Raw genomic sequence first — 24,496 nt, 5'->3', positions numbered from 1 at the left:
TGTTGCTCCTCTATTTCTCTTAATACACCCTCCTTTATTCTCAGGGGCACTGTCTCCAAATCAGTTATTTTTGCATATACCTTGACAGTAATGAACCTCATTCCTAAGCAAGGGTATTTTCAGTATGATCTCAGTGTCTCAAATTTACTGCTAACACTCGCCACAATACTTGCATTGTGCCAAAGAGAGCTTCATTCTGGAGTTCATAAGAGGCAATTTATCCAAGTGTGCTTGGAAATTATTTTTCATTAGGTCTATGGCACCCAAAATAATGGAAAAATATGTCTGCATCCTTCTGCAACATTTTCTTGGTCTGAGATAGCATGGAATTTTCTCGGAGTGATGAAGCAGGATCTAGCAAGGCTTGCAACTTGTGGACCAAATGATAACTATGAGGCAGCACTGGGTGGATACTATATTAAACCAACACATTGTTACGCTGAGCTGCTATTTTGGGAGGTGATGTGCTACCCTATGCAATCTGTGAAGAGTGAACGCTGTGGATTGTTGCTGCACTGTCCTATGTAGTAATATCATGAGAGGGTAATGTGAAGTGCCATGTTTTGCAGTTTTGGTATCAATTTGTCCTCTCTCCAGTCTGGATATTATGCAGTCAGGGCAGCATTTTTCAACCAGAGTGCCATGGCGGGTTCACAAGTGTGCCGTGGGAGTTGAGGGTCAACATTTTCTTGTCTCTAGCAGTCGGCGGCAGCAATTCATTCAGCCATAGGAGCCAGCTGTGTGGGTGCTGGAGCACCTCAATATTAAGCAAACTCTTTGACTGTGTTCAGGGAGAGGTCATTTCTGCTAGCATCCCCAATCATTTTGAAAAGTTGCCTCCTATGCATACAGCCTGCCTTCACATGCCAACCCCAGAGCCTTCTCTCCGATGTAAATTCCTGCTTCTGCATAGGCAGGAAGTATCAGAGAGAAGGATCCAGGGCTGGTGCAAGCAGGCTGTATGAATTGCTGCAGACCACTAGAGACAAGAAAACATTTTAAAAGGTAAGGGGCTGGTCAAGAAGACAGACAAGTGATGTCTGGTCACCAGCTGGAGAAGGGACAGGAGGGAAAGATACTGGACTATTTGTGTGGGAAGAGAAGGTAAATGCTGGACTATTTTTGGAGGAGGGGGAAAAGGTAAAATGCTGGGTCATATGGGGGTGGGGGACAGGGTGAGAGGATGAGGTGGAAAGAAGGTAAAATGCTGGACTATGTGTGAGGGTGTGCCTTGAAAATTTTTGCACCATGTAAGTGTGCCCCGAGATGAAAAAGATTGAACTTTAGCCACTGTCAGACAGCATGAGTTCCACTTAGTCTGACCCAGCATGGCACACCTTAAGTTCTAATGCAGAACTAATCAGTGTTGCTTGGGTTGTATAACTGCCCCCTCCCTGCCCATCTTCAAATCTCTGCTTAAACCCCACCTCTTCAATGTCGCCTTCGGCACCTAACCTCTACACCTCTGCCCAGGAAACCTAGACTGCCCAACTTGACATTTCGTTCCTTAGATTGTAAGCTCCTTTGCGCAGGGACCGTCCTTCTTTGTTTATTTTGTACAGCGCTGCGTAACCCTAGTAGCGCTCTAGAAATGTTAAGTAGTAGTAGTAGTAGTATAACGTGCTAAACTAATATGGAGTGCTCTACCTACTGCTTCATTGTGTTTTGTGGTTATAAAGCAGTGCAGTATTATTACTCAGTTCCCCACGTTAAACTGAGTTGCACTTTACACAAGTCTGTGTGTTGGTTTCGGTTGTATTATGCAGTACTATATAACACCCTTCCGCGTGTGCGCCACTTGGATCTATATACTGTGCAGCCTTATTCATAAGTTTGCGACTTCACCCCAAGTCAATGAACCACAGAAATCCAAGCCTGGTTTTCCTTCCCCATTACGTACCCGGATTCGATGCGCCGCGGTTCGCTAAGAACTCGGGGCCGTGTAAACAGAGGCGTGCACCGCGCGACAGTACCAGAACTGGCTGAGCCTGTCCTGATGACCTGTAAGTAAGTGGGTGAGGTGAGTGACTAGCCTCGCGTGGAACGTATTTCGCTCATGCGTGCCGCGCGCTCGCGCTTCATCACTACCTCCTCGCGCCCTCGGCCAGCCAGCGGTCTGTCTCGGCGCCCACCCCGGACGGGCAGGTGAGAAGGAGGAAAGGAAGCAGGTAGGTAGGTGGGTGCTTGCTTTCCCGCTCACACTGACATCTTTGACGTCACGGTTGGCTGTGGCATCACGGGAAGAGGCCTTCCCCATCCTCTTAGCTCTACCGCCTTTCAAACGGGGGAGTTGTCACGTGCGTGAAGTGGCACAGGCCACACTAGTGATGCTATTGGCGCGAGGAGGGAGAATGAAGCCCCCCCCCCCCCCCACTTTCTTAACCGGAACCGAGCGGGGTCAGGGATATGGGGAAAGAAAGTCATCCCTGTCGGGCTGGGATTAAAGTCACCCCGCGCCTAGCCCCAGAAATAAAGGCAGGCTTTATTATTATAGGAATGGGAATAGGGTCTGGGATTGGACGGAGCATCGTTCTAGATGGATGGAACACGACTGGCCTTTTAAGACTAAAATTGAGGGCTTGTGGCTGTGATAGCAGGACGGGCCTCTGAAGATCCCGACCCGGACCCGGACCCCGACCCCTCGGCCTCCCACAGATACCGTCATAACTTTGTTTTGATTTATTTCCTCATATCTGTTACCGTCTCTGGGGAAAAGGTGACTAAAGTAACAGATCCAAAAGGTTGAGGCTCAACCGTTGAGCGTGGCCAATTTTTCGTGTCACGAGTCCATAGACAGTCTGCAAAAGTTACATGTTTTAACTTTTTTGTAACTTTGTTTTTCACATAAAAGGATGGGGTTTGGACTGTTGTATTTACAAATTGCTCAAACAGAATACATTAAAACCTCATTTGTCACCTTTTCTCAGAGATGGCCACATTTGTTTAACTTCTTTTCATTATATGACTTTCTCATCCCATACAATTCAACCTGAACAGTAAAACTACATAAATATAAATCATGTGAACTACAGTAAAAAAAAAAAATTTAAATCCGAAGTATCCAAAGAGCTGTAAAGTGTCAAGTGTTTGTATGTTCAGTTTTATTTTCGTTTCTATTTATCTCTGTGTTGGTAACAGGACTATTTTTAGCAGTCAGGGGAGATTACCACAATAGAAGGCCCTAGGAAAACATGTGCACCCATATTCAGCTTTTAGGCCACATCCACCACCCTTGTGGAACTCCATTCATGGTCTTAACCCCCCCCCCCCCCCCCCCAATTACTTGGTTTGGTGATATAGGTGTAATTTGTCTACTTATTATGGAGGGTTGCAAAGAATGCAGAAGTCGTATTGTGGTGTGGAGAGGAGGAGCAGTTCAGCATTGCATCTGCAACATTTACCTTCCTCATACACACATTTTCACCCCAAACACACTCCATTGGTCTCTTCGGAGCTCCTGCACGTACCCTCATACACCTACACCTTCCACATAGACTTGAACATACCCACTCTGTACCACACATACCTAACTCTCCACCGCCGCCACCGTACACACACACACACAGACATGCCTGAGTCTACTAACAAAAAAGGAAAACACGTTGTGCCACTAAAAGTGTTCATTTTTCAGCATGATTTCTGTGTTCTCAACTTCCACCCAGGTTCCGCAGTGGATTATTAAAAAATATTTATTGATCAACAACAGAATTAAAATGGCAAATACGGAAAGTATGTATCAAGAGAAAATGCAGGACATACAGAAACAATTGAACTCCATGAAGCAAGCCATCAACAGCAACACAAAGGTTAGCATTTTAGTGCATTGCTTTAAATTTATAGCTGTAAAATAAAATGTTTCTCATCAGTCTGAAGGTTTTCCTTTTTTTCACAAGGGTTCTTAACCTTTTTTGGTTCCCACATCCCATTCCTAAACCACATGTTCACTAGTGACTGCTGACTGCTACATATGTCGCTGTTAATAGTGCTAACTGCTTACATGTTAAAATTATTGTAGTACATTTATACTAATAACTGCCTTCACTCCATCTAGAAACTTTCAATTAATTGCCTTAGATTTCAAAATCCTTCTCCGCCCCACATTTGACCTCTTCTTTAGATACCACTGATGAAGAACCCCTGGTCTATCTATATTAAATATACTTTTTCTTTACTATGATAAATCTTTGCCCAAACACAAACTTATAGGCCTTTGTCCTGCAAAATACTGAGTGTTGTTAGAGCACATAGGATCTTTAAGGGAGAAGAAGAGATTGGGAGAGAGCTTACTAGTTGATATGAATGGATAGATACTCAGTATAGTTTTTATCTACCATCATTTTCTGTGTTTAACAATCATTTATTTATAACATTTATATCCCACATTATCTCAAATAGGATTCAAGTTCAATTTGGCTCTCAATATAACAAAAGTAGAACTGACAAGGCATTCTGATTACATAGAACAAAGTAGAGAGATAATAAATTTTATAGATATACACAACATAACAAATAACAGCTTAACATGAAATCCTGATTATATAACATGTTTGTAATACATAGGATAGAATGTGAATATGGACGGAGTTGTCATTGCCGTTTAGTTAGAGGGGTTAGTTATTTCTATTGTTAGAGGTCGATCTTATTAAGTGAGTTTTCAATAGTTTACAAAATATAAGATAGTCTTCAGTTTGATGGAGTTGTTTGGGCAAAGAGTTCCATCTGGTTCTTCGTTATGAAAATCCAGCATTGTGGATAGTTTTATATTTGATTTTATTACATTGAGGTAAGTGTACTACAAGAAAGTCCCTGGATGATTTTTTTCAGATTAGTGAGGTCTTAAGGCCTGCATAGACTGCATTGCAGTAATCAAATTATGATAGTACCAAATATTGCATTAACAATCTTTTAGATGCAATCTGTGTCATTTGCTTCTCATGCTGTAGAAAAGAGATTTGAGGATGGTCATCTCTGTCCTTGAATACTATTTTCTGTTCCTTTAAATGGCCTGAGTGAGTGGGACTCTGAATTTATTAATACATTTGATTGTTGTTAGTCTTGGATGTTCTACAAGCAATTTATGGAGCACCTCAGCCACAGTTTCTTGGACTAAGTTGTCAGTAGCAGCTACCCTACCCCTCATTTCTGCCTGTTAAATCTTGCTGTGTTTCTTTATTATTATTATTATTTGTTGCATTTATATCCCACATTTCCCCACCTATTTGCAGGCTCAATGTGGCTTACAATATTCCGTTAGGGCAATCACATCCCCTGGGTTCAGTTCTTGATTTTCAACTAGACCTGAAGTTGTTTATATGCAGTACAGCAGTGTGGCCCATTATGATAGCAAGGGACGTCTTTTGTGGCTGAAGAAGCTTTTTTGTAGATGGCAGTGATTAGACAGAGCTAGAGAGTTACTTGTGGTTCTGAGTGATTTTTGGAAAATATGCTGTGATGTGATTCTGAGTGATTTTTGGAAAATATGTTGTGATATCATGAGATTATTATCCTAAACATACGCTATAACTCTGTAAACCACTTAGCTATCTGTACAATTGGCGGTATATCAAATAAACTTGACTTTGACCTATTCCTCACCCTCAAAATGTGCACCATGCATGTATATCTGTATATGCATTATGAGTAGTTTACTGAGCGCATTACAAGTTACTCAGAGCTCTATAGCAAGAGTTATCAGTGAGGTCACATTACGATCATAATACTCCCATCTTGAAGTCGCTGCATTGGCTTCCTATTAGGTTCTGCATTGTTTAAAATTATAATTTTGTTTTTTTTAAATATTGAATGGTTGTATTTGCCGGACACTGTTCCACTCTGTTATCAACCTTTGCACTCTTTGAGATCGTCCCAAAAACAGTTCCTTGAGATTTCATTATTTAGCCAGGTTCATTTGGAAGAATATAAGTACATAAGTAGTGCCACACTGGGAAAAGACCAAGGGTCCATCGAGCCCAGCATCCTGTCCACGACAGCGGCCAATCCAGGCCAAGGGCACCTGGCAAGCTTCCCAAACATACAAACATTCTATACATGTTATTCCCAGATCTAGGTTATAGAGCTTCCATAACGTAGGGCCTTTAGTATAAAAGATGGAACGTTTTGCTTGTTGAGCTTTGCTCTGTGCAGAATATTGCTCATTTCACGACAATTAAAATCCCATGTGTTCAAGCATATGGGTCATTAGATTAGATTAATGATGTTTTATTTTTGGTAGTGGATGACTCTGTGTATTAGTTCTGAGTTATTTATTGTATTTTATGTTGTTTGTTTGTTTGTTTTATTTTGTATATATTTTTTGTTCCCCACTTAGAATGTCTCAGATACAGTGGGTTAGAAATAGTTTTATTATTGGGAGCTAGATGATCTTTTACCATGTTTGTTTAAAATAATAGTGTTCTTGTTTAACTCAATATATCCTATTGATTTTTTTCCCTCCTGTTTACCTTAAAAAAAAAATTCTTAATGGGGGCACATCCCAAGATGGCAGACTGCTAGCTTGGTTCAGTGTGCTACCAGCAACTTGGCTTACCATGGGCAAGAGGAAGGGGAAAGTCCGAACTTTTTCGTCTGGTCCTGGATCATCATCGTCATCTCCTACTGTTGCTGGGGGCCCCATCAGTGGTTTTGTCTCTAACTGTACAATTTCCAGATCTCCAGGCACTGCCTCATTTGGGATGGAATCGGAGAGCCCTTCTTCTGTTTCAGAGGCCTTTTCATTGTTCCCTGGAGAACGGGTGCCTCCAGAGTCACCATTAGCAAGAGGATCTGCTTTGGTGTGTTTGCCAATGCCTGTTCATGATTCACCTCGAGCACCCACCAGTCAAGTGGAGGAAGTTGGAGAGGACTCAGCAGTGTTGACAGAGAAAGCTGTACATGATGGCTGCTATTGCAGAAAGAAGTCTTTGGGTGAGCTGAGCACTGGGGAAGGTGGTCACGAGCTGGAAGAGGGGACAGATGCTGCAAGTGTGAGTACTCTGGAAATGGTGGTGTCGGGCAATTCAGGGGTTGCAGCTCTTCCTATCTGTACAGATTAAACATTGTCAACTCAGTTTGCTTAGTTATTTGACAACTTTGGTGAAGTAAAGACTGCTTTGGTGGAGGTGGAGAAAGGTGGAAGACTATAGGGACAGAATGGAAAAAATGGAACGTAATTCTATGCTGATGGACCGTTTTTAGCTTTCATGGGAATATTGAGAAGATGGAAAATTCAATCTGGCACAGTAATCTGTATCTGATAAATTTTTCCAAAATTTTTTCAATTGTGTATAATATGTTTGCGAGACCTTCTAAAAGTGGTTAAGGTGCCTGAAATCTTTTCCCCTCCTTTGTCAAACATGTATTACCTGCTGTAAGAGAAAAGACAGACTGCTGCTGAGGGTCAGCAGTCTCTCTGCACTGTCCTTTGGCAGACTGACCTCATCCTTTGACTTCAGGAAACCAGATAGGTTGACACCTTCCACATTATTTGATCAGTTGCTCTAGAGATAGAGAGTGGCTATTGAAATTGATTATTAAGGTTTGAGATTGTAAAATATGTATGTTTCATAGTGTAGCTCATGGTGCACAAATGAAAAGAGAACCAGTTTTTATTGGTAAGGCATAAACTGTTGCAGTTAGGCACCACATTTATTTTTCTATTATCCTTAGGTGTGTGGTTACTTATCAGTGGTCTAGTTATGTTTTTTGGACACTTCCATTTGTATATTTGTTTCCAACAAGGTAGTGATTGTGCCTACTATACCTCAACAAACATAAGACCTCAAGAGACCCAGTTTGTTAGAATGAGACTGTCTGTTACTGTGCTGCCAGTCTGCCATGTTTGCCTTTATTCTTTTTCCTGTGTTTGATTACTCACCATTTGGTGCTCTCCTATTTTAATTTAATGGTGTACTAAATCATGGTTTCATTATAACTTTTAATATTGTTCACTACAGCTCTGACTGGTGAATTCCTTGTATTTTCCTTGAGCATTGTTGCTTATGTTTATGATAAATAATCTCTAAATGATTCAGGGAAATTCAAACTTACTAAATAATAATAAAACCCCTCTAAGAAGTTTGAAAATATCTAACATCAGTTTACGAGTGGTTTGTCTAGGGATCTATTTAAAGACTCCCAACACGGGAGTCACAGTGCTCAAAATTACTCAAATTGGAACCTCAACTCTCCAAATAAGGAAACAGAAGCCACATTCAATCCCTATACTTTATGGACTCCATTATTATCATTGTTTCCAGTCAGGAGGAAAAGGGAAAAAAAACATCCACTGTAAAAACTCATCAAGGATGAGAAAACTGGATGAATATGAAAAACCCTTTTCCACCTGATAATCCCCCAATCACCAACACACACTCCAAACTGAAGGATGACCACACATGTTAATACCCAGAACTCTGTCACAATTCCCTAATGTCTAAGTGTAGAACAACCGGAGTATATATACCCCCCCCCCCCCCCCCCCACTGTGCAGTGCAAGGAAATCCAACAGGTACTTAGCTGAAAACTTGAGTCCAAACCGACTTAAAAATATTCTCCACAGGTTGCTACTCTCGTCCGTCCAAATACACAAGATAGGGAATGGCAGTCCTCCTTTGCTCCAGTTTACCAAATGACGCCTTTTGCCCTTCAACAAGTGCGCCTTGTTTCGCCAGTTCTTAAGCTGCTTCAGGAAGGACGCTTTTAAATCTTTGTGGGATTCGTGGTTGGATCGAGTTCCTGTGATTATACTCTTTCTGGATAGTTGAAGATTTAAAAAACTTAAAAGCGTCCTTCCTGAAGCAGCTTAAGAACTGGCGAAACAAGGCGCACTTGTTGAAGGGTAAACTGGAGCGAAGGAGTAAAGGAAGACTGCCATTCCTTTTCCTCCTGACTGGAACCAATGATAATAATGGACTCCATAAAGTATAGGGATTGAATGTGACTTCTAACTGTTTCCCTATTTGGAGAGTTGAGGTTCCAATTTGAGTAATTTTGAGCACTGTGACTCCCGTGTTGGAGTCTTTAAATAGATCCCTAGTCAAACCACTCGTAAACAGAAGTTAGATATTTTCAAACGTCTTAGAGGGGTTTTATGATAAATAATCATAATGGAGAACTGAGCTGAGACATCTCTGTTGGCATCCAGTCCAGCTCCTCAGTATTCTCTAACTCCAGCAGGTGGATGGACACTTTTTTTTTTTTTGCTCCTGGTCAGCTAGTCCCCAGTTGAGCTTTGTGGGTGGCTTGAATCTACAGAGTCATATCTGGAGGTCTTCAGATCCCTGTCTCTGGTGCCCCGCAAACTTACTTCTTCCCTCCCTTCACCTCTCCCCTGTTTCCTGTGGAGCTCTCCTTTTCCAGCACAACAATCTGGTTTACTGGAGAGCGTGGGACAGATTATCAGTCCTGATCCTTAGGATAAGACTTGTGGAGACTGTAAGCTGGTGGGGGGAAGCAGCTGTTTGTGGTAAGTCTGACTAAAGTTTGACCCAGAACAGCTTGGAAGGCTGCAAGTTCTACTTCTTTCAGAGGACTCTCTGCTTGGGACCACATTGTGCTGCTCTTGTGACAGTCGGAATGAATGGCGACTTGCATGAAGGCAGTTCAGCAGTGTTCCCACTGTGGAACTCAACAACTGGCATTGAGGCATTGCAGTTCATGCAATCTGAGAATCCCACGGGATGCAGAGGGAAATGGTCAGTAGCAGCATCACATCTTCAGATTTGGTGCAGCATCCGAATATGCAGGGGATTTTGGGCTCTCCAGCAGGGCTGGTGCACAGTTTGATACAGGAGAGTGCAGTCAGATCAAGCGCTGAGCACAATGGCCATTTTACAGCCTCCGAGCCTGACAGAGTATTCAGTTGCATTGAGATCATTGTTTGCTCCGGAGTTTATATTGCTTTTACACCAAGCCTATTTTCTGAAGCAGGACTAGACAGAGTTGCTGCAAGGTGCTTTTTTTTTTTGCCTCGCTGCTCCTCTGGCTCCTAAGAGATCTCGTTTAGACCTCCTGGAGTAGGCAGATGAGGCTATCTCTGCTTCTCCCTCCTTATCAGATGTGGCCTCTGTTCAGAGGAGCCATCATTGAAGGAGCCGTTAGAGGAGGGAGAGGATGATCAAAAGTACTGAGGTTTCATAAAGAGGAGCTCAGCACTCTTATTTATGGGGCACTGGCAGTGCTTTCCAATGAGGAGCCTTCTGCTTTGGAGTCAGGAGTTCCATCTTCATCGATCATGAGGGGGCTTAGAGGTCCTAACCTTCCTGATACATCCATACATTCAGGACCTGATTACAGCAGAATGGGTCTCACCAGACGCAGGGCTGAGAGTAGAAAGAGCCATAACTCATCTCTACCTATTAATTCCAGAGGAGAAAGATAAGTTGCAGCTTCCCAGGGTGGACTCTCTTCTTACAATGGTGACTAAGAAGACCACCATGCTGGTGGAAGGGGGCATTTCCCTAAAAGACCTACAGACAGGATAGGAAGCTACAAGGCTCACTGAAACAAGCCTTTGAAGTGGCCTCTTTGGGCCTTCAAGCGACAGTGTGCAGCTCCTTCATGGCAAGAGCATGCCTGAAGTGGCATCAGCAGTCTAACAAGAAGGGCGCTGTAACACCTAGCTGGAAGCAGGGTTGGCCTACTTGGCAGATGCTATTCATGACATATTATGGCCTGCAGTATGTCTTATGCTGTCACACACATGGGCAACTCTGGATATGGCATTGGGCAGCAGATGCAGCATCAGTCACATGTAGTTAAACTGCTCTTTTGGGGCAAGTGACTATTTGGAGAAGATCTCAGTAACTTGGTGAAAGAATTTGGGGACGGTGGTTGCCAGAGGATAATTCAAAAGCCTCTGGTCATCCGTCTTCAAGGAGCTCTCAATTTAGAGATGACAGACTGTACCGTCCTGGTAGTCGGCAATATAGTCAGAAGTCCTACTTTCAGGCACGCCATCTTTGTTTTGTGTGGACAGGAAGTCTTCCTCTCGGTCATCTACAGCACCCAACACCTCCAGAGCTTTTCAATGATGCAAGGCTGGTCCACTCTTCTCTTCCTCTGATGGGAGGACATTTTCAGTAGTTTCAGGAGGAGTGAGCCAAAATTTCTTCAGACCAGTGAGTTCTGGATATCCTTACAGAAGGTTATATGTTGAAGTTCTCCCACACAGTTGCTCCTCTTCTTTCAGTCTCCTTGTCGAAAGGGAACCAAGACAGTCGAGGTTCATGCCACCACAGATTCCTTCTGGGGTGCCAGGCCAGGGAATTTTCAGCTGATAGTCGACTGATGGGGTTCTCTGCTTCTGGACTTGATGGCAATGAAAAGGAATACCAACGTGCCCAAGTTCTTCAACTGTCAGCTTGATATCCTGGCTGGAGACACATCTACAGTTATGTCTTCCCTCTTTGGCCCATGGTAGACCACATGTTGAAAGGAATTGCATTGCACCGGGGGGTCAAAAAGTTTTCATAGCCCCGGATTGGCTGCAAAGGCTGTGGTACATGGACCTGATTCAACTGCTGAACAGAGATCCTCTCCATCTTCCGGAGGTACACAGCCTATTGAAGCAAGGTCCAGTGATCATGGAGGATAGTGCCCTTAATGGTCTTATGCCTTGGCCATTGGAAGGGCTCAGTTGAGACAAAAAAGTTATTCTAATTTGGTCACATCTACCTTGCTTCAGGCTCAGAAATGCTCTATATTCATGGCATATACGAGGGTGTGGAGGACGTTTGAGGGCTGATGTTCTGAGCCCCGACTTTCTCCCTTTTGTGTTCAGATCACACACATCCTAGTGTTTCTCCAGGCAGGCCTTCAGAAAGGATTGGCATTGAATTCTCCTGAAAGTTCAGGTTGTGGCTTTAGCCTGTTTCAGGGGTCGACTACAGAAGATGTCTCTTGTACCTCACCAGGATATCATTCGATTTCTCGCAGGGATTGAGCTTCTTGCAGCCTCCTTTCATATGCCATGTCCAGAGTGGAACCTTTAATTTAGTCCTCCTGGTTCTTTAGAAGCCTCCTTTTGAGCCACTACGGAAGGTCTCCTTGAAAGATCTTATGCTAAATACAGCGTTCTTGGTGGCTGTTGCATCAGCACGTAGTGTTTGAGCTTCAGGCTGTCTTTTCGGGATCCCTTTCTCCCCTTTTTGGAGGTGGGGTCTTCCTTTGCGCAGTTCCTTCTTTTCTTCGGAAAGTGGTATCAGCATTTCATCTCAACCAACCAATCTGTAGAGCTTCACTCCTTTTGCCTAGAGGATAAAGAATCTCAATATTCTTCCTTGAAGCTTCTCGATGTATGTAGAGTCCTCATTAGGTATCTGGAAGTCACAAATGAGTTTTGCAAATTGTTTTATGCTTTTTGGTAAACAAAGGCTTGACCTCATAGCTTCCAAGCCCACAATTGCTAGATAGTCTCCTTCAGCCATTGCATCACCTTATTTTCTGGCATGGAAGGAGGCTCCTCGGGCCTTGCAGGCTCATTCTGCGAGGCGTACAGTGACATCCTGGGTGGAGACTCCATAAATACTGAGGAGCTGGCCTGGATGCCAAGAAATGTCTGAGCTCAGTTTTCCGTTCTCAGTCTATCTCCCTTTCTAGTTAATGGACACAACTATCCCACAGGTTTTGGAATAATGATAAGGACTAATCAGAAAATGATCAGGTAAGATCTAATTTCTCCATAAATGAGTTGCAAGCACTTAAGCTAGTTATAGGCCTAAGTTCCACTGATATTCATGTAATATAATATTCTATAAGTTAATATACAAAGGGTGAATTTCACTCACACTACACCAGACTCTTCCTATATGTACACCTACTTGGAAAATATGTGTTATGCAAGAGATGCTATTGATTTTGGCATTTTTGTGCGTGTGTGCTATTATTCTAATAAATTACACATGTACTTGGCGCATAACTTTTAGCACTTTATAGAATTATCCTCATATTGTCGTATGGTGTGAATTTCATTTATTTACACATTTGTAGAAGCTTGTTTTAATTATGGTTCCCCATCAAACTGTCAATTTGTCTGAACTTTTAATTATTACAGAAATCCAAACTTCATAATCCAAAATCTTAAAGCATTAGTCTCTACCCCACACACACAAAATTTAAAGGAGCACTTTCCTGTCCACTCTTGGTAAATACGTCAAAGACAAATCAGCTTCCTGAGGCTGTGTCCAGATATTTGAAGTACATAACAGATGAAAATGAGCATCCCCAACACTGTCCATATTTCAAAGAAACAATCTCTACCACAGCCACTGTATGATGCCACAAAGAAAATCTATTTGTTACTAATTAATTTAAATATATATTCTGATGCTCTAATACTGTTTTTGTTTTGCAATCTCTGTAGGTTGTCGCTTTCTTGAATTCATCGGTTGGTCAATACTTAAACGAACATCCTTGTGTTGCTTTAACCCTATTAGTATTTTTTGCAATGTCAGCCATTCCTGTCGGCTTGTTTCTGCTTCTTATAATTGGAACAGCAGTCACTGCCTGTGTTGGGGTAATCATAATGGAAGGTATTTATTTTTTACTATGGCATGCTAAAATGCTCTTCCTAATATTTAAAGTCCTTATTCTTAACATTATTCTGTTGGGTTGGAGGTGATAGAATTAAAAACATAGGGCTCGATTATTCAGCTGGCAGCAGCCACCAGTGTTAAACCGGATGTTCAATGCCAGACTTTCTGGCAATCCACATTAAATATTACCACTAAAAAGTTAACCAGTTATGCCAATATTCAGTGCTAACCAGTTAACCTTTTAGCGGTTAAAGATACGACAGTTATTTATACAGTCCTATTTTGAATGCAGGGGGGATAAAGTTTAGTAAATTTATATCTTCTTATATAATAATTCTCACCTCCAACGTTCTAATGTGCCTGGGACCGTGGCTCCCTCGGAGGTGGTCTGCTAGGCAGCTTAGAACGCAGTGATGTCACTGACAGCTGATTCCAAGGCAAGGGGAGGAGTCTGCTAGGCAGCTTAGAACGCTCCTCCTCTCCCCTCCACGTCACTGCCCCTGCAGGAAGACCCCGGAGAAGCGCAGCGATGTCAGAGGGGAACGGAGGAGCGGCTGCAGAGACGATGGCCAATGCCAGATGGCTGTCCACGGAGCCGTGTTTCAGGTTTAAAATCTGTTTTTTGGCTTTTTTCTTTTTGTACCGGCCGCTGCTGCTCAACAGGAGACGCAGCAGTAGCCGGACAGCGTTAGTATTGGCGGCTGCGGGTGGCGAGGGGGTTGATGTGCCCGAGGGGGGGGGTAGGGGCTTGGGTGATGCGCCAGGGCGGAGGGGCTTTGGTGATGCACCAAGGGGGGAGGGGAGGGTCGCTGGACATGGGTGGCTGGAGGGGGGCAGGGGGTAGCGCTATAGAAATGATAAGTAGTAGCAGTAGGGTCGCTGGACATGGGTGGCTGCAGGGGGAGAGGAAGGTCGCTGGACATGGATGGCTGCAGGGGGCAGGGAAGAGGGAGATGGGGAGGGGGTCCTGAGACCAGATGGGTGGCTGCAGGGGAGGGCAGGAGAGACAGAAGGTACGCTGCAGGGGGAGAGGAGGGTCGCTGGACATGGGTGGCTGCAGGGGGGCAGGGGAGAGAGGAGGGTCGCTGGACATGGGTGGCTGCAGGGGGGCAGGGGAGAGAGGTGGGTCGCTGGACATGGGTGGCTGCAGGGGGGGGCAGGGGAGAGAGGAGGGCCGCTGCACATGCGTGGCTGCAGGGGGAGAGGAGGGTTGGTGGGGAGGGGGCCCTGAGACCAGATGGGTGGCTGCGGGGGGGGGGGGGCAGGGGAGACAGGAGGGATGCTGCAGGGGGGAGATTACCTTGCTAGCGCCCGTTTCATTGCCTACCGAAACGGGCCTTTTATACTAGTGTTCTAATAATAGATTAGTTCCTGTTAACAAAATAGTGAAAAATTATTTTTGGTGCTTTGCCCAGAGGAGAAGGGAGTGTTACAAGTACCATGGAATTCTTTTATATTTATATTATCACAAGAGCCATACTGTGTAGTCTCTGAAGAGCCACAGAACTCCCAAACTTTAGGTAGACTATTGTTCTTCATTATATATTTTGTTTTCTGTTCATAATCCTGTAATTAGCCACCAAATTCATAACACCTTTATTTAAAGAGTTTACAGGCTGCCTGTCAGTTATTTTTATTTTGTCTGTAAACTGCTTAGAATAACAATCATAAATATACATTAACCTAAAGATAACACAATCAAAAAACAATGGGGGTCAGTATTCACAGGCACTGATTCAGTTAGCAGGCACTGCTAATCATTTAAGTGCTAGCCATGGAATATTCAGCGATGCTAACTAGAAATGACACTGAATATTTCCTTTGCTCTCCTCGGCACTATCTGGATAGTGTTGGAGAAGGGGGGGTATTCAGTTCCCCTCTATAAAATGTTTTAAAAATTCTATAAAATAAAGTACTATAGAAGGATCAAGAAGATTTATGACCATCTTCTCAGTATATGTTCCTTTGGCTATAAGCTTTGCCCATGGTAGAGTTCATGGCTAGTTTAACAAATTTAATCTTAAAAGGAATGGCCAGCAGGAAAAAGGATATGATATATATGCAGGTCAAAATAGGTAATTTGGTATTACTTAGGCAATTGCCTAACTTCCACATAGTTGGATTTGTTTGCGGTTCCCATCACTAACCTGTTGTATTCCACACATCCCCTGGCTCAGTGAAATATCTGCATGTCAGTAAAGTATGTCCCACTAGCTGGTAAAGTTGTTACCTGATTGAATTACTTGGTCTCGAAGTTTCTATATTGGCCATCGGGCAAATTTTGAGCACCATTGCTTGGCTATTCAAAATATTGAACATCTATTCTGCATAATACCCTTAAGAGGTGAGTCACAACAACTATTTTCGTCCTCTGTCTCCAGCCACTGGTAGAGGGTCACAACCCATTGATCTGATCTGATAGGACTAAAAGGAAGAAAGTTATTTAACTTTTCCATATTGGTTCATCATGTACCTGCTATTCTCGTCTGTGGTTTACTGTAAAAGCAAATATTACAGATGCTGTACTATAAATCAGCCTCTGACTTATGACTCTAAATTGTATGCTGCTGCCTTCCTGGTACAAGATTGAATATACAGGAAAACTAGACTAGCAGAGTTTTTTTATGTTGTAATAAGGTTTCTGAATTTTCTGTCATGGTTTTTTTTAATCATAAATTTCATGTTATGAGAAGGGAAAAGGCCACAGTCATAATGTGAAGTAATTCTAATACTGAACATATACTGTGATTTGTTCCTACTAAATACAGATCTTTTCTTATGGCTCTGCTGGAAGTTTATAGTAATTGAGTTTTGGTTAACAAGATTCATTTCTATGCTGTGTGCGCAGGAAAGTGGTTGCAAACAAGTCTTGACTTGCATGAGGAAAAATGTGATTGAGTTCTACATCGCTTTATATTTGCTTGACTTATTTTTGGCTTGGGCATTCTAATGGGGTATATAGACCTGTTTAGCTTTATGACCAAAGTGAAGAATACTCAGTGAATGAAATTCAAGCTTAATATGTGTCTCTGAAGTTATCTGGTATTATTCAAGGAGTTTATAACTGCTTCTGTTTATCACCAGGCATTGTAATATCAGTAGGTGGGGTAGCCTTGCTGTGCGTCTTGTGTGGATTGGCTGCCCTTTCCATAGCAATTTCCGGAGTACTATGTGTTTGCTATATGGCTCTTTCAAGTCTGATTAACTACTGGTATATTTGGACAAGGTAAGTTTTACTGTATTATATACACACATTTCTTCACTAGGAATATCACATCATAAAACAGTGCTTACAGTGAGCAAGATGAGTTCTAGTTAGATTACCATGCTCATTTAGATACACATCCACTAGACAATATATATCCCATATAAAAATCATAAAACCAGCTGTCCACCCAGTTAATGTAAAAGTTGTATGATTTGCTGTGAAGAGACAAAAGGGTTGTTTTGAAATTTGTTCCCTTCCCCACTGCTTTAACAGTGTAACTTTTCATACGGAGGATGAGTTGTATCTTGGATTTCACACCTCTTCCACCTTAATGCCAGCTCTGATAACATTTCTTACCTGCATAACCTTCTGTCATATCTAAGTATCCACACTAATCAGGACCTGGTCCAACCTCAGTTTGACCCTAACCCTTCTCTCCACCACCCCCCCCTATAATCTTGCCATTGCAGCAGCAGTCCTTGGTAAGGGGTCAGAGCTTCATAGCCACAGGTAGCACTCTTCATGTAGCAGCATCTCTCTCTCTTCCACCCCCCCCCCCCCCCCCCCCAGGCACGGTCTGGCATCTCTCCCCTTCCCCTTGTATATCTTCTTTTTTTTTTTGGTTTTCCAAAAGTCGGGGTGGCAATGATTCCCATATACTGCCATGCTGCCAGCACCGGCTTCTTCTCTGTACTGCAGCCTGCCTCTCTGCTGTAACGTCCTGTTTCCTCAGAGGCAGACTGCAGTACAGAGAAGAAGCTGGTGCTGGCGGCAGCACAGCATGTGGTTATTGCTGCCGATGACGACTTTTGGAAAACCAAAAACAAAGGTGTACACAGCAGAAGGAGGAGAAGCCAGACCACGGCCACTGTGGGAGGGTGCAAAGGAGTGAGATGCCGCTACATGAAGCGTGCTACCTGAGGCCCCCACCTAGGGCAGCCTATGGTAGGGCCACCTACTACTACTACTACTATTTAGCATTTCTATAGCGCTACAAGGCATACGCAGCGCTGCACAAACGTAGAAGAAAGACAGTCCCTGCTCAAAGAGCTTACAATCTAATAGACAAAAAATAAATAAAGTAATCAAATCAATTAATGTGAACGGGAAGGAAGAGAGGAGGGTAGGTGGAGGCAAGTGGTTACAAGTGGTTACGAGTCAAAAGCAATGTTAAAGAGGTGGGCTTTCAGTCTAGATTTAAAGGTGGCCATCCCATATCAATACAGGCCGGGGAAAAGAACAACATTCTTTATGAACCCGTAGAAATTCTGTTTTAGTTATATTTAATTGAATCTTATTCATAGTTATCCAGTGCTTTATAGCTGTCAAACAAAGATGACAACTTATCAAGTTGACTGTCTTGAGAAGCATATTGATATTGTTTTTTATGACATTGCATGTCCAAAGGGACATGCAACGTCATCAGCAAAAGTGTGGACATGGGAGATCATGATCCAAAACAATATCAACAACTGGTTTGATATGCAGATTAAACAATAATGGTGATGGGCACCCTGGGTACCCCCAAATAATAATGGTTTACGATCAGAAAGGTCCGAGCCAGCTAGAACTTCCTGGGTTCTACCTTCTAACAAAGACTTAAACCAAAGTAAAGCTGTACCACAAACACCAAAATCTTGACAATCTCATTAACGTAATAGAATAGTCCAAGGTGTCAAATGCCGCACTCAAGTCTAACAACACCAAAAGGACATCATTCCTGTATCAAGATATTTATTTACAGCAGTTATGAACTCTATCCAATAAAACAGTTTCAGTGTTATGAAACTTCCTAAAGCTTGACTGAAAATGGGACAAAATCTTATAAGCTTCTACGAGATCAAGCAGTAGTCAGCACACCTTAATAAAAGGACCCCTGCGTCTGCTAATCCACCATGCATATCGGTAGAAAATCTTCCCACTTCCATTCATGACTAAAATACAGTATTTATTGGCTATTGCAGTAGAATTACTTTTTTGCTTTCACTTTCGGTTCACAGTGTGTGAGTTTGCTCAGAACCTTATTTTCAGACAGTTCTCCAAACTTTCTCTTTTATTTATTCTGTGGGGAAACCAGATAAAATGAGCTGATATCATATTCCTCTGTGTCTTAGAAGCACAGGGAGACACTGACTTGTCCAAAATTAGCACATAGGAGAGGAGGAGAGTTTGAACTCAACACAGTGATTCTTCTTACAATGTTGTCTAGCATTTCGTTTTCTTGTCAAGTTATTTGTAAACAAGAAATAAAAGCTTCAGTTTCTGCATGGGTCATCTGTTCCTTTGCCTTAATAAGCATGAAGGTTGTTGGAAATGGAGTTCTCATGAGTTTGTGATTGGAAATTGCTGGTATATTCTAGTACAGAAAAGCATTCAATCATTTAAAGGCTAACACTTATCAAAAAAATATAAAAACTTAAATAGTGGCCCCTTTCCTTGGTGAATGTGAAATGGAGAGGAAGGGTCCCACAAGAATAACCAGAAAATAAAAGTAGAACAAATTGAGTAATTAAATACAATATTTGTGATTTTTATATGTTGTATAAATTTTATTGATCAGATTCCTTTGTTTGGTGGTACTGTCCTTGACTTGAAATTGATAGTGCTAAGCCGAGTTTTAAGAGTCCTCAAAAATTATTTGGAAATGTTAAATTGAGCTTGAATGGGCTTTTTGAAGTGGAAAAATCATGGTAGGTGGCCAGAAGAGGGAGAATTGTTAGGTCTGTTTATACCTTATTAGGCATTACCTGAATGCTGTCTTAATGCTGTGCCTTATGTATGCAAGAGGTGCTCACAGTAAGTACAACTTTGCCTGGGCATTAAAGTATGGCTTTTATTTGACTCAAATTAATAGGATTTAATAGGTACACAGATTAATTAACAATTTTAATTAAGGTCTGATTAAAGAAATTTTGTAGAAACTTACAATCTCTGTGTTTCAATAAGATGTTATGTTTTAATATTTCCACACAGAGTCAGTACCCCATATTTACACTAGCTTACCCCCCTGTTTGCTTGAATGGACTTAGACTGTGCTATCTGCTGTCAGGCTTATACTGTTCCAAAAGAGACTGATTTAAAAACAGCTTAATTGTCCTAACAATACAGTTCAGGCCTGGTCTGGACAGCTAGGAAGCAAGCCTAATTTGACTAACTTCAATATAGCCTACAGGCCCAAAGCCACCCCAATACTAACCATAACAAACTCAGAAGAAACTTACAGCTTTATGGATAGATGATAGATGTATAGACCAGCCCCTCAATGAGGGTGGTTCAACTATAACAGTAAATAAATTATAGAATGCATGAGATAAGAACACAAGATCCCCAGTGACAAAAAAGTGAGGACAAAGCCAGGTACAGGCTCCAGTGTTGTAGGAGAAAGTTGTTGTAGTTGGTATCCGCTGCCATATTCTATTTTTCTGTTAATTATGAAGTTCTCCATGTGTATAATATTAGGGCAGAGTTTTAACCTATGTGATCTAAATACATCATTGCTTCTTCTGTCATCCAGCACTCCAGAAAAGAAGCAAGAATATTCTGAAAACTGCTCACAGCAAGGCATTGTTTCTTCTGCCTCAGACCCAGCCTTCAACAGATCCGAGGAGGACTAGATGAAACTTATGGCTGAATCCACTTCAGTCTATGCTGTTGGATTATAGGGGGAAAGTTTGCAAGAGTTTATATGTGATCTGTTCTCTAGTGACTATATACAGTATAAATAATTTACAGAAGAGCTCGGAGCCAAAAATCTATGCATTCATCTTAATAAAAACTGAGCTCTTCTGTGAAACTACCATAGTGAAGATACACTGCTGATAATTATTTAGGTCAAGTTTTGTCGTAAGTATGACAGAAGATGAGATGCTGAAGATGGCCTCTTCTCAAAAGGACATCCTATTGATACATTCAGTATATGATCATTTACTATAAGACTGCACAGAAATTGGACATGTTAGCATGGAAGGGTCATATTTCCTTTAAAGAATGTAGTCGGAAAGAAAAATATTAAAATGATTATATGCATCATATAATATAGAAGGATAAAAGCTATTCTGGAGATGATCTGTCTTAAAAAAAAAAAAAAAACTTTTCTAAGAGTTGTGATGTCCCACTGCAACAGTGACCAGACAAAGACTATTTCAAAAGTGATTAGAGATTTTTTTTTTACAATGAAAATAATGTACAGCAGATTTTTATCCTTGATCTTCATTTTGATACTTTTAATTATCTGCCTTAATCCCCTTTTTAATGTAGTGGGACAGTGGCATTTTGCATAGTATTAATTTCAATAAGGATTATCATAAGCCCTTTTTTTAGAAGCATCTCCATGTGTATTGTGGAGACTTACACCACATAAAGATTAAGAGGTGGTAATCTACATGTGCATTCTCTTTGTAATACAAGAAGTAAGCATCGGTGGGGAAAAATTTCCCCATCTGCTTTTACAGCAGCCACTCAGATTTTTTAAAATGCTCGTTTTGGCAGAGCTTTTCATAACAATTAAGGGAGTCGTTCTCCTTAATCTGTTTCCACTTTGAAAATAAACCCAAATTAAAATTGCAACCTCACCATTTTAATTGGCAGTACTTATAAGTGTAGGGTTGTGAATGTCATTGCCACATGGATGTTGCCAAAAAAGGTCAGAATTGATTACGTCCCGACCTGTATGTCCCCATTCCTGTCTCTATGATCTGTGTAAAATGGGCCTTATGGTATCATCATCTTGGAGCATTGGCAGCTCACAATAGGTTTTTGGAGTAATTAAGTACTACTGTTAACTTAAACATAACTATATATTCAGCTATTAATTCTGTTTGTCATTTTGTTTTGATCAGTTCACTTTGGGGATGTAGTCAAACTCCAGGGGCCACCATAGATTTTCCAGGTAAATGAGAAATATACATTGGAACAAGTCAAATTAGGTCAATCTAGAGATGTGAATCAGTCCCTCTACATAAGATTATTCATGTTTATATCCTAGCAACAACCAGTTCAAGAAACTGTGATGTCATTGGTCTGGTCATATTGTGTGTACATCACCTTGTAGCAGATGTCACTGCAAAATATACTTTTAAATTGATTTTCAATTTGCTCAGCTCATCATTTGTTTGCATAGCTTTCCTTGAGTTGGCTGCATTTCCTTCATATGACCCTTCCATGTTGGTTTTATTGATCTCTGACTACCTTGTATTGATGTGTTAACCTGTCTTTTGTGACGTTTGGCTTTTTTTTCTTGTTGCTGGATATTGTATCTTCTCTGTTAACAGAGAACTGCTGCACACTTTCTTGTGATGTCATCTGATGGAACACATGCTGGACAGTCACCCTTCTACACACAGGAAATCATTGAAGATTCTTGAGGATAGATGGGGTTTTCTGCACTGTTGGCCTCATCCCCTCTCTCTTCAGTTTTGTTTTTTGTACTCAGCGTCTTTCATGCAGAAGAAAGAAAAAACAAAAGTAAAAACATTGGCCTAACAATGGAAAAAGAGAAAAATCCACCTTGTCCAGAAAGCAGTAGCAGATCTTATAACCTCCACATCCGTGTCTTAGTGGGTCTTCCTGAGGTACCTGCAGCAGTGGGATATATAGGGCAAGATTCATTAAGTGAGAGAAACGTACCCTTGCTCTAGTTTAGAACACTCTCGTCATAGGCGCTCATCTTGACATAGACTGGTATGACATAGGACAGACTGTTTTTAGTGCTGGAAAGATGTTGAACCAACCAGGCATTGTCCTATTGTCTCACTGCAACTCATGTGACTGAAATTTCAGATTACAGTGACTGCCACCCACAGTTTTTCAAGGTTCTAGGCCACATAGCCGCCTCTATTTAAATTCTCCTAGCAAGATGACTAATGAGGCCTCTACTGAACATCTGCATTTTCAATGGGCCAGCGTTTCCGTCTGTCATGAAAGATTACAAGTTACCCTGCAGCTTTGACACTCTCTGCTATGGTGATAAAGTCTTCTAATCTGAAAAGAGGCTGCATCTCCACCCCCTGCAGACACACACACCTGCTCAAGCATAGGAAAGTGACTGTCCAGCATGAGCATTGTTGGAGAACATCACCACAAGACGTGGAGGTCTATACTTGAAGCAAGCATTTGTGCCTTCAATGCTTTTATAAGGTTGAGATAAGATTGGGTAATATGAATTTGTGATATATTGCATTACTGTTAAAGAATGTCAGGTTATGACAAGTAAATAAGTATTTCTGCCTTTGCTTAGCGCTGGAAAATAACACTTCAGCTGGCAGGGGTTGGGGATCCCCGCCAGCCACGTGTGCAGCGGCGGTGCTTCAACTGGTGGGGGTTGGGGATCCCTGCCAGCCAAGGTATATGTAGCAGCAGCGGTGGGGGGTGTTGGGGAGGGGGGACAAAGTGTACCCCCTTACTTTGGGCTCTGGCCCCCTCCCACCTTGAAGTCTGGCTACACCCCTGGTGCTTAGCAAATATTTAAGACCTGAAATATCAAAAAACATGAGGCAAAAAATTACTGTCTTAACAGTGTGTTCAGGAGCCCTGTGTGACACCGATCATGGCTTGACTAGAATGTGAGCAGTACATTTAGAAGTCCTGCACACCTTCCAAAACCAGCAACATTCTCGTCCTGTGGCTTAGCCAAAAGGGGGGGAGCCTGCCCCCTCTTACTTTGGCTCGGGACCCCCGCCAATTGCAGCACCCATTGTAATGCCCAAGCCCCACCAGTGGAAGAGATCCTCTGCCTAAGTGCACCCCCCCCAGCACCCTGTACGGTCTGAGCAGTGGGGAAGTTGGCGTGACATTGCACCACCACCTTCCTGCACATGCTCCTTTCATGCACATGCACTGAGCATGCACAGGAAGGTGGTGGTTGTTAGATAGAAGCACACTGCCAACTTGCCTGCTGCTCAGATTGCATGAGAGGGTCAGGCAGAAGGGCATCTCCACCAGCCAAAGCATTCATTGTAATGGGGGGGGGGCAGAGAGGAAATGCATGCCCCCCCCCCCCCCCCCCCAAATGGGCTTCTGGTTATAATACTGCCTCCACAAACACACACAATGGATATGGCTAATTAACCTGAGATGTAGGGAGGAGTTTGCATGTTTACCTTCATGTTTGCCAGAAGGGTGGGACTTCAGGTAATTTTAAATGCCATTGACATGCATAAAACAGGTTTATCACAGAAGTGGCTGGTTATAAAATTACCTGAACCATATGCAGGTAAAAGTATATGCATAATGCCATTTCATGTATAATTTTATCCACAGTGAGCTGCAGCGGTGCTGGGGTAGAGCTTGGGAAAGTTTGGACCTAGGCATATCTTTTGGATTTTCAAAAGCAAACAACATCTTCTCAAAAAATTTGTGCATAGCAAACATGTATGCACTCTCTCCTTGAAGACTGGTGCAATTTCTGTGCATACTTGCCACAGAAGTTAGGCAGCCTTTTTCAAAATTGTCTTCTGTATATGCAAGCACTGACTGAATATTACATTATGCATTGACTTTAAAGATAACTGCTCTGATAACAGAGATAAGAAGGCTAAGCAGCAGGAAGACATTTAACACCTCTGATCTCCAATTGAACAAATAGGACAACAGCAGAGCCTGTGCAGCCCGTTTGTGAGTTAGCAAGACTGTAAAGCTAGGCATCCTCTCCTAATGTGCTGACCCTGCGATTGCTTCTGTAGAATGTGCTATAGTCTATGTTAAGAAAAAATGCGTATGCATGTCTAGAGCAGAGATTCTGAACCCAGTCCTTGGGACA

The 24,496-nt window shown here is 42.2% G+C and overlaps 1 protein-coding gene across 6 annotated transcripts; it reads left to right on the top strand.

The window, feature by feature from the left end:
- The first annotated feature begins 966 nt into the window (after window positions 1-966).
- On the top strand, window positions 967-23,052 carry TMEM159 (transmembrane protein 159). 6 transcript variants are annotated; one of them, XM_030211161.1, is made up of 5 exons: window positions 967-1,005; window positions 3,663-3,806; window positions 13,361-13,529; window positions 16,617-16,758; window positions 20,255-23,052. In XM_030211161.1, exons 2-5 carry the CDS (start codon window positions 3,714-3,716, stop codon window positions 20,352-20,354), a joined length of 504 nt encoding a protein of 167 aa, XP_030067021.1. In that variant the 5' UTR covers window positions 967-1,005; window positions 3,663-3,713; the 3' UTR covers window positions 20,355-23,052. The 6 variants fall into 6 exon arrangements, with proteins under 6 accessions (XP_030067021.1, XP_030067022.1, XP_030067024.1 ...); XM_030211162.1 differs by lacking the exon at window positions 967-1,005 and adding an exon at window positions 1,941-2,003; XM_030211164.1 differs by lacking the exon at window positions 967-1,005 and adding an exon at window positions 2,000-2,020.
- Window positions 23,053-24,496: the final 1,444 nt, after the last annotated feature.

This window comes from Microcaecilia unicolor, chromosome 8 (assembly GCF_901765095.1).
Source record: "Microcaecilia unicolor chromosome 8, aMicUni1.1, whole genome shotgun sequence".
NCBI lineage: Eukaryota > Metazoa > Chordata > Amphibia > Gymnophiona > Siphonopidae > Microcaecilia > Microcaecilia unicolor.
The sequence above is the reverse complement of the archived record's forward strand: the minus strand, read 5'-3'. Positions and strand labels throughout refer to the sequence as shown.